The sequence below is a fragment of the Herpailurus yagouaroundi genome, unplaced genomic scaffold (genome assembly GCF_014898765.1).
Source record: "Herpailurus yagouaroundi ecotype Mexico unplaced genomic scaffold, PumYag 218, whole genome shotgun sequence".
In the NCBI taxonomy this organism is placed as follows: Eukaryota; Metazoa; Chordata; class Mammalia; order Carnivora; family Felidae; genus Herpailurus; species Herpailurus yagouaroundi.
The window spans coordinates 1,142,393-1,161,798 of record NW_024412449.1 but is presented as its reverse complement, the minus strand read 5'-3'; the positions used below and the strand labels follow the sequence as shown (position 1 = coordinate 1,161,798).

At 36.1% G+C, this 19,406-nt stretch overlaps 1 protein-coding gene across 3 annotated transcripts in view; it reads left to right on the top strand.

Annotated features, from left to right (window-relative positions):
* The window catches only part of FAR1 (fatty acyl-CoA reductase 1), an 81,547-nt gene extending 62,737 nt beyond the window's left edge, over window positions 1-18,810 (top strand). For all 3 annotated transcript variants that reach the window (XM_040456802.1, XM_040456800.1, XM_040456801.1), the window contains 3 exons: window positions 5,946-6,075; window positions 12,158-12,285; window positions 15,035-18,810. In XM_040456802.1, coding sequence (XP_040312736.1) covers window positions 5,946-6,075; window positions 12,158-12,285; window positions 15,035-15,197 — 421 coding nt within the window. In that variant the 3' untranslated portion in view covers window positions 15,198-18,810. The remainder of the gene's footprint in view (window positions 1-5,945; window positions 6,076-12,157; window positions 12,286-15,034) is intronic.
* Window positions 18,811-19,406: the final 596 nt, after the last annotated feature.

Below are 19,406 nucleotides of genomic sequence, written 5' to 3'. Positions count from 1 at the left end.
TCAGCTGGGCCACCCAGGCGCCCCAGAACAGCAGAAGTTATTTTATCATTTCTTTCAGTTCATTGTTTCTCTCAGGATCAGGAATTCAGGAGGGAACCCGCAGGACAGTTTTGGCTTGGGAGACTTTCACAGGATTGTCAGATTTAGATGGGGTTGAAAGGGGGCGGGCAGCGGAGCACCTTGTATCACTGTCTCTTCGTAAAGTGGCGGCAGGATCTCTTCCTATAGTGTCTTTTCAAGGACTGGTGGTAGCCTTAGGGGAAATGAACTGCTTATCTGGTGACCGAAGGCTTCAAGGAGAAGCATTTCAGCAGGCTGGCGGAGCCGTGTGCTTCTGACCTACCTATGGAAATGATACAGCACTACTACCTACCAACTTATTCTTTCAGTCACAAGCCAGTCACATGTCCTCTGAGAGTCAAGGAAAGGGAATGTAGAGAATGTTCAAGATCATGTAAAATTGAGCAAGTGAGTTGAAAGGTATTGTTGAAGCCATTTTGGAAAGTGCAATTGGCTGTGGTCAGCCTCCTGGCCACGACAGTTCATATTCCTCCCTTGTGGAGGATACGCTTATTTCTTCCCCCCTACCAAGACCTTCCTCGCATCAGCTTGAAGCCACTGTTGGGTCCGCTGAATCTGGCACAGTGGCAGATGAGGCTGTTTAGGAGTGGTTTTGCAGGTATAGTTCCTCAAGTGTTGGTCTGAAAACCTATGAATGAAAGTGATAAGTTACCTGCTGCCTGCACACCCAACGTGGATAAGCATAGGAAAATGACTGGATGATTTTGCACATCACTGGTCTGTAACAGTTTTGAATTCCAGCTAGGCATGTTTGATGGTTTCTTAATTAGGGTTCAGTCCTACTCTCTGGTTGTTCTCTGAGGCTCTTGGCTCTGCCCTCTGAGTCATCCTTCTTTTTTCATTTAAAAAAAAAAAAAAGGCCTGTGTTTGCAACTGAATCATCTTCTTACCCTACTTCCTTGCCCATAAAAGGTTGTGAGTCCCTAGGACTGGGATCAGCAAACTTTTTCTGTAAAGGGCCATGTAGTTTCTGTTGCTGTTACTCGCTTCTGCTGTTAAATGTAGCTTCCAGCTTGCAACTACTCAACTCTGCAGCCATAAACAATATGTGAATGAATAAGCATGACTGTATTCCAATAAAACTTTATTTATAAAAACAGATGGCTTTGGCCCCTAAGCTCTGGTTTGCTGAGTCTTGATCCAGAGGCCTCTATTCACTTAGTACGGTCTCTGTCCCTTTAAGTGTAAACTGATAGGATTCTTTTTCAAACTGTACACATTTCCTGTATATCTAATTTTAAAGCAATCTACTCCATTACATCAAAGCCATACCCACAGAACTCTTTAGGGCATGCCTTTTTCTATCTTGAGTTCCTTATGAGGTTGCTGTGGAACAATACTCTTAGATTCTGCCTCCTCAATAGTAGAGTTTCTATGAGACATGTCTTTAAGATTTGGAGTGAGTTTTGTTTATCTGAAAGGTTCTGTGAGGTACTATTTTAGATCTTTCTGAGATCTTAAAGAGTCTTACGTCTACTTTCTGGATTTGATCTATGCTCAGAAGCCTTTTTATTTTTCTTTTTTTTGAGAGTGAGTGCAAGCAGGGGAGGGGCAGAGAGAGAATCCCAAGCACTCTCTGTACTGACAGTGCAGGGCCTGATGCAGGGCTCAAACTCATAAACAGTGAAATCGTGACCTGAGCCGAAATCAAGAGTCGGAGGCTTAACTGACTGACCTACCCAGGCGCCCCTCGGAAGCTCTTTCTTAACTGATTCCTGGCTGACATTTTACATTCCTTCCCAGATTCTACTCAGTTCATTTTTTTAAATGATCATCTTTGTTCTTTTTGAGGAAACCTTCTCGGCTAGATCAAGTTTATTAGGTACAGTTTTTATTTTTCATGTTACCACAAGTGACACTTTCGTTCTTCTAACTTCCAACAATATTTTCCTCACTTTCCTTTAAGCCCTCACCAGCATCTTCCTTTAAGCTCTTTGAAGTTCCCACCAACATTCTTTTCTTGGTCCTTCCAGGTTTCATTAGTGGTCTCCTCAAGGGCCTTCGGATTCTGTTACGACTTGATCCTAAAGCCAATACTACATGTTTTAGATGTTTATTATAGTAGCCCCTCATTCCCAGTACTGATTGTATTGATACTTTCCTGGTACTCCTATCTATTCTGTTACCTGTGCTGCATGACAAATCCCCTCAAACTTCGAATCTTTTTTTTTTTTTTCATTTGAAGTATAATTGACATCAGACTTAGTGTCTTAAAACAACAATCATTTTATTTATCTCATGATTTCTGTGGGTCAGAAATTCTAGAAGGCTTTAGTAGGTGGTTCTAGCTCAGGGTCTTTCAAGAGATAGAGGCTGGCTCAGGTACACTGTGGGAGTAGTAAAGAAAAGGGATTGTTCAGAGCAGCTAGAGTGGCTGGGCATCGTTCTCACATCATGTGGTTTCAGAGCCTTTCTGTGCGGTCTTTCCATATGCACTAATTTGGACTTCCTACAACACAGCGCCCTTAGAGGGAGTTGAATGGTATATATGGCAACTGAGGTCCTCAAGTGTGAGTATTCCAGCAAACAAGGCAGAAAGCTCTCTAACTTTTTCTTACCTACCCTTGGAGGTTACATAGTGTCATTCCTACCTCACTCTGTTGGTTATACGTTACCTTTACCTCTTGATGGAGCGATAGTCAAGGTGATACTGTAGGTGAGCGTGTAGGATAGGAGGTAATATAATCACCTTTGGAAGTTAAAGTCTGCTCCAAATAGAAAACATCAAGTGAAGAATCTTCTTAACTGAGGTTTGTCCCGTGCAAGACTAAGTATCAAAGCAGCAATGATCCTTGACCTCTAGGAGCTTATAGTCTAAAAGTAACAAGAGCCAGAAAGGTTTTTTATTTAGGCAATTTTATAAATGTTAAGTACAAAGTCTTATAATTCATATTATGTAATCTGTTCAGATATTTACTGAGCAAGGTAGTGGGCTTTATATCTTATATTGGGGCCTTAATATAGTGCCTCCTTCTTTATTACAGTAATGTTATTCATGTCATTCGTGGTGTCTACTTGTTTACATTATTCTGCATGTCAGCTAGATAAAAATCTAACTTACATATATATCTTAACATAATTATAAAAAGTACAAATCCAACATGCATCTTAAGGCTTCCTGGTTAATAGTCATTGGGGAGTAGGATGCATGACATTATTGCAAATAGAAGCAGTATAAATTATTCACTGTAGCTCTTGAAATGCAGTAGATATTTCATCACTCTTAGAAATGATATTAAAAAAATGGTTCCATAGCCTTATTTTTTTGGTTATTTATCTTAACTCTGTCTAGCTTAACTTCATTGAGTCTGATATTTTTCATCTTTGTGATTCTTTTTTTTAATTTTCTTAATGTTTATTTATTTTTGAGAGAGAGAGAGAGAGAGACAGAGCATGAGTGGGGAGGGGCAGAGAGAGAGGCAGACACAGAATCCAAAGCAGGCTCCAGGCTCAGAGCTGTCAGCACAGAGCCTGATGCGGGGCTCAAACTCGTGAACCATGAGATCATGACCTGAGCCGAAGTCGGATGCTCAACCGACTGAGGTATCCAGGCGCCCCACATCTTTGTGATTCTTTTTTTGATTAATTTTTTTTTCAACGTTTATTTATTTTTTGGGACAGAGAGAGACAGAGCATGAACGGGGGAGGGGCAGAGAGAGAGGGAGACACAGAATCGGAAACAGGCTCCAGGCTCTGAGCCATCAGCCCAGAGCCTGACGCGGGGCTCGAACCCACGGACCGCGAGATCGTGACCTGGCTGAAGTCGGACGCTTAACCGACTGCGCCACCCAGGCGCCCCCATCTTTGTGATTCTTAATAGAGGGCAGTATCTCCATCAAGGAACATTTGAAAATATTTGGAGACGTTTTTTGTTACTATACCTAGGGGAGGGATGCTACTGGTATCTAATGGGTAGAGGCCATTAGATGCTGAACAGGACAGCCCCCCACAAAGAATTATTTGGCCCAAGATGTGTGTAATGGTGAAGTTGAGAAATCCTGGACTAGATGACCATGAAGAGCTAGCCCTACCCTAAAGGATTGTGACTATTTTTTGCAGGTTGCCATAATAAAGAATACATACTCAGAACATACATGGCGGTGTAGTCCCAGGCATCTATCTGCTCATAGGGCATTTTAACCAAAGAGTGGCTATGCAAGGTTTCAAGTTTCTTTTTATCCCCATAGTATTCAATCCAGTACTTTTATTGCTTGATAAATATTCTGTGAACTTTACACATATATGGCCTTTCAGATTTCCTTCTCCCTCTCCCAATTTTTTATCATAATTATGTTTTGAATGGCTGAATGGTTGCAGGGTAATTTGTCACTTGAGTGAAACTGAAGATAAGACTAGGTGAGAATTGTCAGTGACAAAGAAATTAGGAAGAAATCTTGTTAATAAGATGTATGTTGGAAAATGATGTTAAGTAAATATGTGTATGTGTGTTATTCAAGTATACTACACTGGTTGTAATGGTAGATATTGATTTAATTACAGATCTGTTACATCTTTTTGTTTTGTTTTGTTTTTTAGGGAAAAAAGAAAAGGTCTAATCTTTTCTAAAAGCAGCATGTCTTGTTTTTTCCCCCCGCCATGTGCTTTCTATCTGTCTGAGCTATCCCTCTCCAAATAACAACCTTCAATGCCCAATAATTCTTTTTGTGTTTGATGGAGGTTTTATTTTGGAATTCTTTTCTTGCATGAACCAGTTTTTCTCTGCATAGTCCATGTTGTCTCAATTTCTCTTAGTATTCTGGATTCAGGGTTTCTTTCTAAATGTATTGAATGTGTCATCAGAATTGCTTAGCTAATGTTGCTGTTTTGACTTTCCCCCCATTTCTGGTGGTCTAATTTTCTCCCACTTTCTCCATTTCTAAAACCCCTAATTTTGGGACTTTCTAAACTATGTAAATGCTAATCCTTATTGTGGGAATATAAACAATTCTTTTATTTTTCCACAAATTATTTTTCTGTGTATCAGAGGTCAGGAATTTTTGGTGTGTGTTTTGTTTCAAAAAGTTCTTTCTTCCCTTTTCCTACTTACCATAGGTAATTATTACTGTATAGATGTTACTGCTCTGGTTAGTGTTGTGATATCAATGACTTACAGTGAGCCATGATCTATAAAATGACAGATTTAAAGATTAAGGTCCCTCATCCTTTTTAAAAAGGAACAAGCAAGAAATATCAAACAAAAATATTTCTGTAAGGATGAATAATGGGGGATTTGGGGAGGTAAGTGAATATCTTGAATATCTATTTCAGAAAGTTTTCAGCATCAGTCATTGATTTCACAGCACATTCAGACAATCAAGAGTGATACCTGTCTGTGTTAAAGAGAAAATTACTCTAAAAATGTATGTAGAGGGAGATGATTAAATGGCAAACGAATATTTCTGTATACTTTGCGTCCATGATGCTGAAGAGTGGAGATCACAGTATAACTCCTTATGTTATAAATTCACAGGAAATCTTAGTGATTTTAGCCAAACTAAAATGTGATTTAAGGAACAAAGAACAAGGGAATACTAATTGAATCCATTTATTTGCTTAGGATTATAGAAGAAAATTTGACCTTAAAGTATTGTATTTCCTATGAAAATTTTATATATCAATAGAACTCTGTTTAGGCAGTATTAAATTCATTTGCTGCTGCTTAAAATTTTTTTTTCATTTTGGATTTATAAAATGTTCTTCCAAGATGCAGAAATATTCTCTGGTGGTTTGGTCACTTACTGAATGAATTACAGAATTATAATTTTATTGCTACTATCTCAGTATAGAAACTGCACCTTAGGTGGTGATGAGATTTTTCCTAATCTATGCGAATTATGAATCTGTCAATTTTTCTCATAATACAGGATGATGAAAACAATAACTCGTCTTCACAAAGCTATGGTGTTTCTTGAATATTTCACAAGTAATTCTTGGGTTTGGAATACTGACAATGTCAATATGTTGATGAATCAACTAAACCCTGAAGATAAAAAGGCAAGTATTTTCTGTTTTATTTTAGAAAACAAAGCATATTAATTGGGCAGCCATTAGCAACCTGAGAAATAATTGGATATTTTCCAGTCATTAATACAAAAGGAAAGACATTTGACCTATTTATATGTGTTTCATTAAAGCTTCAATCATAATTGTTGGTGGTAAAATAAAATTGCTTTATCTTAGAATTTATAACGTAAGTACTTGAGAGTGGCAGAGATGTTTTCAAAGTATGATTGAAATGTTGGTTCTTTTTTTTCCCTTTAGTGAGATTCAAAGAGAAACTAGAATTCTTTATGCATTTTTCTTTCAGTTTGTTTTCTTTGAATTTTGAGAAAAAAACCTTCCCTCTGAAATTGTTTTACCTCATATATTCTTTAATTTCTTATCATTCTACATTTCGCCCTCTGTTCGTTTGAAACTTAAACTCTTTGTGTGTGTTCTTTTTGAGGTTACCTAAGGTATTTTAACATACATGTCTAACAAAGTCTAAATTAAGCAATTTCTATAGCTTCTTTTTAATGATATTTAGGACCTTAAAATGTTTAAACTGTGATTACCACCCCACTAATTTACATAGTTATACATTACTTTAGTTCTCTATTGAAACCCTGTCATTAGATATGACTTTGTTTAGTTGTATTTAGATTTAACTAAATATTTACCAGTAGCTTTGCTATTCGATCTTCTCTTTAGGACCCTTTTCTTTCAGTTTGAAATGTATCCAGAATCCCAGAATATGAATTAGTAGGCGGTCTGTTAGTAGTGAGCTCTCAGTTTGTGATTGCCTGGCATGTCTTTATTTCACTGTTTCTGTAACATGATTTCAGTACATGAAGGATAACTTTCTTTTTATGTTCCTTTAATATTTCACTTATGTTGTTGCTGTTGAAAAGTCAGTCTAATTTGCTGCTGCATTACAGGTGCTCTCTTATTCCTGTCTGATTTTCAGAGTTTTTCTTTGGTGTCCTGCAGTTTCACTGTGAATGTGTCTAGGTATAATTTTTCAAAATGTATCCTGTTTCACAACTGGGCTTCCCGGATCTGAAGTTTGAAGTGTGTTAGCAGTTCAGGACAATACTTAGCTATTGTTTCTTCAAATATGGCCTCTTTGGGGTGCCTGGGTAGCTCAGCCAGTTAAACATCCAACTCTTGATTTCAGCTCAGGTGATCAACTCACGGTTCCTGAGTTCGAGCCCCGCATCAAGTTCTGTGCTGTCAGAGAAGAGTCCACTTGGGTTCTCTCCTTCTCTCTCTGTTCCTCGCCTGCTCACGCATGCATGATCTCTTTCTCTCTCTCTCTCAAAAATAAATAAACTTAAAATATATATATATATATATATATATATATATATATATATATATATACACACACCTCTTCACCATTCTCTTCTTGTGAAATTTTAATATATTTTACATCATTCTTTCCTCTTTTAAGTTTTAGCTCATATTTTATCTCTTTGTTTCTGGCTGAAAAGCTAATGGTTAATAAAAGATCTGTGGCAGTCTTTCAGCCCTGTCTGCGCCACCCAGTTGAATAAGGGGGTTCAGTTATTTTCATGTTTAGAAATTCAATTTGTTTTTCAGATCTTACAGATGTTCCTTTCCTTCTCTTTTTTATTTTTTGATTTTTATTTTAGAGCAAGCGGGGGAGAGGGGCAGAATCTTTTTTTTTTTTTTAATTTAAAAAAAATGTTTATTTTAGAGGGAGAGCTCCTGTAAGCCGGGGAGGGGTAGAAAGAGGGGGACAGACAGCAGATCTGAAGTGGGCTCCGTGCTGACAGCAGAAAGCCTGATGTAGGGCTCAAATTCGTGAACCATGAGATCATGACCAGAGCTGAAGTTGGATGCTTTACCAACTGAGCAACCTAGGTGCCAGAGAGAGAGAGAGAGAGAGAGAGAGAGAGAGAGAGAGAGAGAATCCTAAGCAGGCTCCACACTCAGTACAGAGCCTGATGCAGGGCTTGATCCCACAACCCTGGAATCATGACCTGAGCCAAAATCAAGAGTCGGACACTCAACTGACTGAGCCACCCAGACACCCCTCTTACAGACATTTCTTGAAACATGGTAAACATAATTGTTTTAAATTCTGTGTCTGATAATTCAAACTTCTAAAGGCTGTGCAGTGGTAACACCTGATCGTCTGTTGTTTATGCTGGGTCTCACTCATGGCACCTTGTTTTTTTTCTTATTGTTTGACTGTATATTCATATTCCTTGAGGATTTCCGTGGAAATTTTTTGAAGCATATGTTGAAATCGCACTTTTCCAATAAGAATTCGCCTTTGCTTCTGCCAGTAGCCCAGTGAGTGATTATTAGCATTAACTAGCCAGGTGGCATTAACAGGCCAGGACCACTTTAAGATATCTGATTAAGTTTTTAGCCTAACTCAAGTGAATGTGGGCCTTAAATAGGCTGGTTCATGCTTCTAGTTTCTCAAAGGAGATTTCTTTTTCATCTTCCCAGGGGCAGTTTCCTTTCTCTTTCCACGTCTTTCTTTAAAAATTTTAGTACTTTGGGGCTCCTGGCTGGCTTAGTCGGTTAAGTGTCTGACTTCAGCTCAGGTCATGATCTCTCATCTAATGAGTTCAGGCCCCACGTTGGGCTCTGGGCTGACAGCTCAGAGCTTGGAGCCTGCTTTGGAGTCTGTGTTTCCGTCTCTCTCTGCTCTGTCTCTCTCTCTCAAAAATAAACATTAAAAAATTTTAATGTTTTATTTAATATATCCAAAATAATATATAATTTAAACAGAAATTTAAAAATCACTGAAAATTTAAACAACTGTTTATATTATACTTTCAATTTTTTTATACTGAGCTTTTGAAACCCTGTGTGCATTTTATACTCCACAGCAAATCTCAGTTCAGACCAATCACTTTCAAAGTTCCCAGACATGCATGTGGCTTGTGGCTACCATATTAGATAGTGCAGATTGAGTACATGTTACTGGTCGTGCGTGATAAAGGCATTGAGTGTGCACTTTTTTTTTGCCCACTTCTGTGTGTGGTGGGTTTACTTCTTTTTTTCACCCTTGCTCTCAGGGTACAGCTTTGGGAATTTTTATCTTTTTGCAGCAATATTCTGTAAGACACCTTAACTGATGGGGCCATAGGCTTTATAGCCAATCTTCATCCTTGCCTGCAGCATCAAAACAGAAGGTCCCAGTTACCAGGGTTCTGCAGAGAATCCCAGGTTAAAAGATTTGTGGCTTCTACTGATTTCTTATGTTCTCCCTTCCCATCTTCCTTGTCCCCATCCCAGTGCACAACACATACTGCCCAGTGGATTATTAGAAAGTGACCATCCAGGTGAAGAAATAGAATATTTTTGTCCCCAGAAGATCCCCTTGTGCCCCCTCCCAATAACTACCTTCCAAAAGTAACAACTATCTTGAATTCTGCCATTAAATAGTATACCCATTTTTGACTTTATACAAATTGTATCATACAGTATTTTTTCATTTCTTTTGTTGATACCATATTTGGGTTATTTCCAGTTTTTGGCTGTTGGGAATAATTCTTCTTTGAGCCATGTGCACCATTTATATAGGATGTATATCTAGAAATAGAATAGCTCAGTCAAAGGGTATTTGTATGTTCAATGTAGTTGATAATGCTAAACAGTTTTCCAAAGTAGTTGTACTGATTGACATTTTGTGTGGCAGTGTACAAGAGTTCCTGTTAATATGCATCCTCCCAACAGTTGGCCTTTTCATTTTAATTTTTAATTTTAGACACTTTGGTGGGTATATGGTGGTATCTCAATATGATGTTAACATGCATTTCGTATTACATAAAAAGTTTGTGTAGAAATGGCAAAAAACGTCAGTCCTACTGAAAATGGGCTAGAGATGAACAGTTTACAGAGAAGTAAATGCAAATGATTAACCATTGGAAAAGATACTCAACCTCACTCAAAAATGGAGATGCCAACTGAAATTAGACTGAGATATTTACTCCTTAACAGTTTGCAAAAATGCAAAACTTGACAGCCTACCCTTCTGGTAAGGCGTTGGCCAGTGGGAGTTGCTATATACATTGTTGGTAGAAATGTATCTTTCTCTGTCCTTGTATTTCCAACTTTCTGTATCCTTAACTATCAGATATTCCTTTTATAAGCAGCATAGTTTTACTGTATTTTACTTTTTTCAGTTTGACAGTTTTGGACCCTTATTTGGAGGATTTAATCCATAATTTAATTTTTGATAACAGATTTAAATCTAACGCTTAGTGCATTCTATTTGTCTTACTTGTCTTAAGTTTTTGTTTGTTTTCTTTGAGGTTATTTTTTACAGTTTTGTATTTTCCCCATCTGTATCAGTTACATAAAATATACTTTTTCAGTTGTATTACTAGGTTTCTCTAAAGATTACAGCATCCTTCCTCACTTCATCAAAGACTAATATAATATTGATACTTCTTTTTTTTTGGAGAATGCAAGGCCTAATACTTTTCTGCTGTTGTTACATATTTTAATTCTGTATGTGTGTTGTATGCCTCACCACCATTATTCTTAATTGCACTCTACTAAGTATTCACATAGATTTACCAGCATAATTGGCCTTTTGTGGCTCTTCATTTCTTCTTCCGTCTCCAGACTTCAATCCAGAATCCTATTCATTTGGCTTAAAGAATACCCTCTGGTGTGCTTCTTCCTCTAGTGTGAGTCATCTGCTGATATCACATTGTCTCAGTTTTTATTCTTCTGCAAACATCTTTATTTTTCAAAGATGTTTATACTGTATAGAACTGTGTGTTAGCAGTTTTCTCTGAGCTCTGGAAGACATCTTCTCATAGTCTCTTGGCTTCTGTTGTTTCTTTTGAGAAGTCAAGTGTCAGTTTAATAGTTGTCCATTCGGAGGTAACCCATAACATCTTTTTCTGATGTCTTCAAAATTTTCATCTTTGACTTTCAACAGTTTTATTCTTGATATGCTCAGGTACTTGCATGTGTATGGTGTATGTGTGTTTTGAATCTGTGGCTTAATGTATCATCATTTTGGAAATAAAAATTCCCAGCTGTTGTCTTCTCAGATGGTACCTCTGTTCCATTCTTTTTCACTCTTCCTGTGGGAGTCCAGTTAACATAGTCTCATCATCTCTCCCATCTTAAATCGAGCCTCCATTTATTTATTTTTTTAATTTTTTTTTAACGTTTATTTATTTTTGAGACAGAGAGAGACAGAGCATGAACAGGGGAGGGGCAGAGAGAGAGGGAGACACAGAATCTGAAACAGGCTGCAGGCTCTGAGCTGTCAGCACAGAGCCCATCGCGGGGCTAGAACTCACGGACCGTGAGATCATGACCTGAGCCAAAGTCGGATGCTTAACCGACCAAGCCACCCAGGCGCCCCAAATCGAGCCTCCATTTAGTGCAGTGTTACTTTAGTGATTTATTTATGGTAGTTGTTTTTGGTCTGCAACTTGATATTTTCAGATAAGTGATGATAAATAGTGAATAATCTGTTTCTCACTCTAAAAAATAATCAGATCGTGTATGGAGAAGCACTGAGCAGTGCATAGCCTTCTTATTTTGTCACAAAATAACATTTTTGTAAAGCTTTATTTTCTAGATTCATCTATCCTTTTCATCAGATGGGCTCCTTACTGTTACCTAAACTCCTAAGCTAGCTTTCATAAAGTCTTTTTTTCTCTTGATGTCATTACTGTTCTATAGGAAAGGTAATACATGTGGTTTGCAGGATGTTCAGGAAGAAATACTGGAAATATATTAATATGTGTATAAAGTGGTGAGGAACACATAGATTATTTGGACAATGGGATTTAATTTTTTTTAGTGTAAAAAGAAGGTTGCTTTTTCCTTACACTTCATATATACTTCTCTTTGAATGTTGACATGAGCTTTCAGATTATCTCCTGAAATGTTTCTGTGTTTCATGGGAGGTATAAAATAGGGATTAAGAACTTCTTTGTGAACAGCAGTAAGATTTTAAAAGTTAATACTATAAACATTTTGTAATCTTGTCATGTGGAATTAGCCTTTAAAAAAAGTATGAATTTTTGACCAGTTGTGAAAAAGTTATTCAAGAGAAAAACTGATGGTTGTTTTGTTTCTATAGACCTTTAATATTGATGTACGGCAGTTACATTGGGCAGAATATATAGAGAACTACTGCATGGGAACTAAGAAATATGTATTGAATGAAGAAATGTCTGGCCTCCCTGCAGCTAGAAAACATCTGAACAAGTAAGTTTTTTACATGGGCTTGATTGCATCGTGTCTTCCTTATGAATTATCACACAGTTTTTTATTTTATTTTATTTATTTTTTGGTGAGCTGGTATATTGCTAGTGTAATATTTTATTTAGGAAAAGTGCTTACATTAGCACTGGAACTATGGTAGTATTTAGCCTAAGGTTGTTCAAACTTACTGTCTTTATCCTGTTCCTTAGCACTAAGTTCAGGTGGAATTTAGTTTTGAAGATCACTATTTTCCTTTGTATTTCCTTCCTTTGTATTGCTACTGAAGAAGTAAAGATATTAGGAGAAAATAAAAATGTATTTTAAACTAGAGGTAGTTATTTGAAGTGTTGTGTTTTTTCTTTTGTTTTTTTCCCTTTGTCAAATACATCTTTGGAAGAGGAAAAGCGATATAATAATACATCATTCAGCATAGAATTTTTTCTTTGTTTTTGAAACAAGGGTTATAATTATTCCCTTAGTCTCATTATAAAAGTAATATATACTGATTGTTTAAAAAAACTCAAAAACAGAAAAATCACTGTTACCCATAATTCAGAGATGTAGTTAATTTCAATAGTAACCTCTTTTATTTGTAGTGTTTTTATAATACAGTCTTTATAACAGCTTTCAAGACTTTCACATTATTCCTCTTGGTCTTCTGACTTTATGAGGCTTTGCAGGGCAGCTAGTTAAATAGTTGAGGAAATGGAGGTTTAGGGAAGTTGTGTTTCCAGGTCATATGCGTTAGGCAGCAGAGCAAACTAGAATACTGATTTTTGACTCCTAATTCAAAGCTCTTTTATTTTTGAGAGAAAGAGACATGCAGAGTGTGATTGGGGGAGGGGCAGAGAGAGAGAGGGAGACATAGAATCCAAAGCAGGCTCCAGGTTCTGAGCTGTCATCAGAGAACCCAATGCAGCAACTTGAACTCAGACTGGCGAGATCATGACCTGAGCCCAGGTCAGACGCTTAACTGATTGAGTCACCCAGGTGCCCCATGAGCTCTTTTGTCTATACCATCATTTGTATATTATAGTCCTATCTTGGATTGCCTATTGAAGGTAATGGAATTTATGTAACATTGTTATGTACCTGAACATTTGTATTCCTTTCTAACACCATTGAAAATATAAAAAATGTTTTGAAATATGAGTACAGTAACATTAATGTTACTCTTTGAGACTGGGAGGGCCCTTTTATATGGACTCATGCCATGCTTCTTTCATAGATGAGAATTTGTCCAGTTGGCCTTTGATAATGTGACTGTCAGCTGTAAGTGAAGGAGTGAATTTGCATGTCTGACAGCTTAGAAGTACCTAAAGATGTTTAAAAATATTTTATTTCTTTGTCTGTAGGATGATGTATATAATGCCCAAACCTTTTTAGATATTAGATGGGAAGCTCCAGAAGGGGCATGTCTGTTTTACCTACAGTATACCTAGTCCTGGTCATACAGAAAGATGCTCAGTAATACTTGTTGAATGAATAAATTTGTGTCCCAAATTTTTTTGTTATAAAAAATCTTTGTTTCATTCATGGTTAATAGAGGTAAGGTGTTGTTTGATGGACTGCATGGTCAGGTTTGTTTGACTTTTGCAGACTTTCTAATTTAAGGGCTTCTAGTTAATTTTAAATAAGTTTCACATTAGTAATGGATTTGAACTCTTTTTTTCTTTGGTCTAAATATCAAAGTTTATTGAAATAAAATATAACCTATCATAAAAAATACTAATATCACTGGTTACAGTTTTAAGTATATTAACAAAAAATCCGACATTTTAATCCTAGAATGACACTATCTATACTTGTGGTACAATAACAAACATGAAGTTAAATATGGAATAATGAAGAATTCTATCAGAATATTTTACACTTTCCCATCTATGTTCAGTATGCCTTTTTTAAGGAATATCCTCTGAAAGTGAAACTTTTGGAATATGTTTAAAGACATAGTTTTTAGGGGTGCTTGGGTGGCTCAGTCGGTTAAGCATCTGACTTCAGCTCAGGCCACAATCTTGCGGTCTGTGAGTTCGAGCCCCGTGTCGGGCTCTGGGCTGATGGCTCGGAGCCTGGAGCCTGCTTCCGATTCTGTGTCTCCCTCGCTCTCTGCCCCTCCCCGTTCATGCTCTGTCTCTCTCTGTCTCAAAAATAAATAAACGTTAAAAAAAATTTTTTTTTTAAAAAGACAGTTTTTAGAATTAAATAGTTTTAACATAATTAGCATTTAAAATAATAACTTTCTTTCATAGAAATTCAGTTCAATTCTAAGCTGGGTGGATGATTTTAGGTGTCATCATTTGAAAAAAGTATTTCAGTGCTGTTTTGTATCAGTCTCTAGGGTTGCTATTATTTTCAGACTGGAATTAAAGCTGGTCATAAAGCAAAATGGATGAATTGTTCCACAAGTAGAAAGGGCATTAAGGTAGTAAAGAAAAGGAGAAAAGAACAGGTGCTCATACACAATCTGTATATTTAAACTCTTTGAGAACTCTTTTTCAATTGGCCAATCTTGGCCTAGCACAAAGAGATCTATATGTCATAGCAACTTCCCGAACCAAATAGTTGGACAGTAGAGTGGAGGAAGAAAACTTGTTTCTTCTTGCTGCATTTCAAAATGACTTGCTCTGCAGTCATTATACCGTAATGGATTTGAGCTTTGATGAGATCAGCAACTGGACATTGATTATCTGCCATCCAACAATATTTTATTCTAGAAAACATTGTCTGATATGTCTCTCGATTTGCTTTCCAGGTTGAGGAACATACGGTATGGTTTCAATACTATCCTTGTGATCCTGATTTGGCGCATTTTTATTGCAAGATCACAAATGGCAAGAAACATCTGGTACTTTGTGGTTAGTCTGTGTTACAAGTTTCTGTCATACTTCCGGGCATCCAGCACTATGAGATACTGAAGACGAGAATTTAGCATTAGAACATCTATGCATATGGTGGTCTAAATGCACAAAATGTAAAATGTACTTAAGTCATCTCACCTTTTGTCAAGACATTAAACCATCTTAGATCAGAGTGTGGAGTACAGTATGGTACATTTTATGTAACATTTTAATGTTTATGCTTACAAAATCTAGTGAACACTGTGGTTATGCCAGCTCAAATCTACAATAGCCACCAAAACCATGACTTAACATTTTGATCCCTGGGGACAAGGGGTGGGGTGAGGGTAGGAATGGGGAAATAGGAACACTGACCAGTATAACTGTGCAATTCTGGAACATATTGATTAAAATATGCCTTAACATATAGTGAGTTTCTAATTCTAATATATAGTGCAGTGGAAAGCATTTATTTGGACAGGAATACATAGCTAAGTTGGTAGATATTTAATTCTTCGGTGTTTGGTTTTTTTCATCAGTTGAAGTGGGTTTTAGTTTTGTTAAAATTATAGCCATACTATTTTTACATCATTTCACAAGTTATTAAGTGGTCTCCAATGTGAAAGACATGTTCTCATTTTCCTTTCTCTGATTAGTGGTCTGATGCACATCATTTTTTTGTAAGCAATCAGTTGCTTCCATTATCAGAAGGCTATATGTTATTCTAAAGACCCTACTGGATCTAATGAGTTTGAGAATCCATATCACCATATGCTATGTATTTTTTGAAGGAAAATGAGAATGAATTCAATAAGACTATTAGTGTCAAAAAGAAGACGAATACAGTTTTCTTCTCCACATTATGACCAAATAAAAATCAGTCCTATGAAATTGTGTTCATGTTTTGAAGCTGGAGGATTTCTTGAGACTGGCAAAGAAGGGTGCAGGTGGGGAGGGATTCACCATATTGTGCTCTCTTCCCTGTGTACATTATATTAATAGGACTTTTAAGGCTTATACAGTCTTTCCAGTGAAAACTGATAATGCTTTATTATGGAAGAATATATTTGCAGATAGTCCTAACATTAAGAAAATGTTCTCACATGTGTGTAAACACATACTAACTTTTGACCTTGAGAGCTGAATTCCTTCAAGAAAAATAAAATAGTGCATAAAATAACGTGTATAAAATTAAATAAAGGACTTTATTTACATACCACCTAAAGTAGCAAACTGTTGAATGAGATATCATTTATTTTTTCTGCATGTAGTTTTAAAGAGATGCATTATAGAAACAAGTAATAGCAAGAAAATTAATGTGTATTTTAATGATACATTATTATTCCCTTTAAACCTTTAAACCTTAATAGTAGTAAACTGTCCTTACTGTTTTAACATACGTTTGGTTTAACAGATTGATCAGCATAACATGTTCGAATTTAGCTGATCAAGTTGTACTATATTTAAATCAACAGTATATATTGAATGTGTTTAATGAGGTCAGTTCACAATATAAAAAGTTACATAGAACTTTACATCTTACTTTCTCTGTCAATTTAAATGCAAGAAGTTTATTTTGTTATTGTGAAAACCTAAATGTAAAGGAAACCACCTTCTTCCATGCAGGTGTGTAATCTTGAGAAGGAAAAATGCTTCCATGGTGAAGCCAGATTTTCTGTAGTAAAACTTTTAAACATTATTTTAAAAGAAATATGTATGTATGTATGTATGTGTGTGTGTGTGTGTGTGTGTGTATATATATATATATATATATATATATATATATATATATATATATATTCATATTCTTTGAAACGATACTAAGTCTCTGGTCTAGGACCATACCTTGTGTAAGGCGTGAGAGACCAGGACAGTGTCTAAAAATGGAATAAATGATGATGCCTTTAATTTAAAGTGGCCCATAATTAACTCTAGATGCTCTATACATTGAGTACTCCATCTCTCCAAATACATTTCCGTAATGGGTTGAAAACATGCTAACATTTGTATGATGTTTGTGCTCTGCCAGATATACTTAGATGAAGTGTCTTTGTATCTTGCAAAAGAATCAGGTACAACTTTGACAGGCATGTGAAGTACAGAGGGGGGGTATGTCTTCTGAACCATGGCATTGTTCTTGTAATCCAGTGTAGGGAAATGCTAGCTAGGCGGGTGCTGAGGCCACTGCATTAATTTTGTGTGTTTAGAATTCTGCTGTCAGAAGAAACTCATGAATGAATTAATATATCATTGTAGAACTTAGTTCTGAAGTTAGTGTGAAGAATACATAGGTTGTTAATCCCCACCAACTAGACTTAAGCTTAACTCAAAGATTTTGGAAATCATTTTTGTTGATGTCATTTGTCAGACAGAGTTTTAGTTTTGTTTGATTATATTTTCACACGATCTCCATTTTTAACATGATAGCCTAATAAATTTGACATTTCATTTAATTCATTTGATAAAAAGCTGTATTGTAAAACATTTGGGCTTTTTCCCTCTCTTCACTCTTGATTCTTATAATTCTGTGCGTTTGTCAATTGTGACATCATTTGTGGCTATATTTAAATTTGACTTGGCAACATTAATATGTTTTAAAAGTCAACAAAGAAGCATGGCAATGTGTTCTTTGACTTAAGAATGGTATAAACATGGTATAAAAATGGTAATAAAGATTGGAAGTAGGGAGGAAAATAATCTTATTTCTCCCCTTTTTTTGTGTGTGTCTATAGGAACTGGTTCAGGGTTTTTTTTGCTTTTTGTTTTAAATGTAAATTGATAATCTTTTATAAGAAGTAAATAGAAGCATTATTGGGTGCCTTTGTTTGTAAACCAAAAAGTAATAAATGAATCCCTATATTTCCATTATAGTATTTATTGTATTTTTACGATAATTATCCTGAAAATTACCTGTGAGATGACGTGGTTAGAATTCCAGGAAGCAGGCCTCACGTATGCTACTTACCTTTTTTTAGGTGCACTTATTACCTCTTGTATCTTAATGTTATTTAATTCTGAGTTTTTTACAAGCATTTTAGGGGAAGCATATGGACAGGATGAATGCCTTTCATTAAAGTATTATTTTCATGTATTTGTCTGGAATGAGGTAGTTTTTACCAGGAGACTGGCAATGTCTCATTGCACTCCAGCCACTCTCCTCCACGTTGAATGATACCGTTTTAATTTATGGGTACATTTGTAGTAATTTATCTGTTGAGGGAGGATGAGGGATCACTCACTGGTAATAGAGACTAACCGTAAAAAAGAAGGTGTTGGGCTGGGTTCGGGTGAGTGTAAATGGCCTTTTTCCAGGCCACCTCCAAGCCCTGACTCGAAACCATTAGCACTGATTTGCTCTACTCTGAGAAAAACTCTCTAACCATTTGCATGAGAAACTAGAGACAGGAAGGTATGCTGCATAACTCGATAGAGAAATGAGTTCATTAAACTTATAGTCTCTGTGATAAAAGAAATATGAAATATTTTCTTATTGAATAATTAATGTTTTTATCTGAAAGCATTTTCTAGTCATAGAATGAATTTATCTTTTTTTTTTTTATGGTGGTATGTTCTTCTATTTCTGTTACTCTTAAGATTCCTAAGCAAATCATCTTTGTCAATTGAGCATAGTTGTGTCTAATTGTTAAATAATTCCTTGATTTTTCTTTATTAAAGACAAGTTTGAGTAACATTAAGTTTGACGTGCTCCTTTTGCAAGTTGATGGCTGTAAAATACATTTATGTAGAAAAACACAAAGTGAGAAGTATGAATTTAATATCTTTACTGTAGGCCTGAAATGAAAGGAATAAGGCTATAATTGTCTTTCTTTCTTTCTTTCTTTCTTTCTTTCTTTCTTTCTTTCTTGTCACAGATCACAGACACTGCCTTTAATTTTATATAAGAAGAAAAGAGGCACTGGAGATTTTTCTGAATTCATTAAAATATACAAATATTCATAGTTACTGTCTTCGAAATATTTACCTTAAGATTCTCTACTAGATGTTTAAATTCATTTTCATATTACAGCTTCATGGGGTGGAAGTAGGTGTCCTCCAAAGATGCTTTGGAGACAAAATTGCTTTATTTTCCGCTGGTTGTACAGAAAACCTAATACATTCTCACTGTCTGTGTCTCTCTTATGCGTAAATCTATTTGATCTTGAGATTTGGTGACCAAGTATAACTAGAACGTTTTAGTCTGAACCGTGTAAAAATGCTAATATTTGATCATCTTAGACCTATAAAGGTCTAAGGCTTTCATATGACTCAACCTAGTATTAGAGCTGC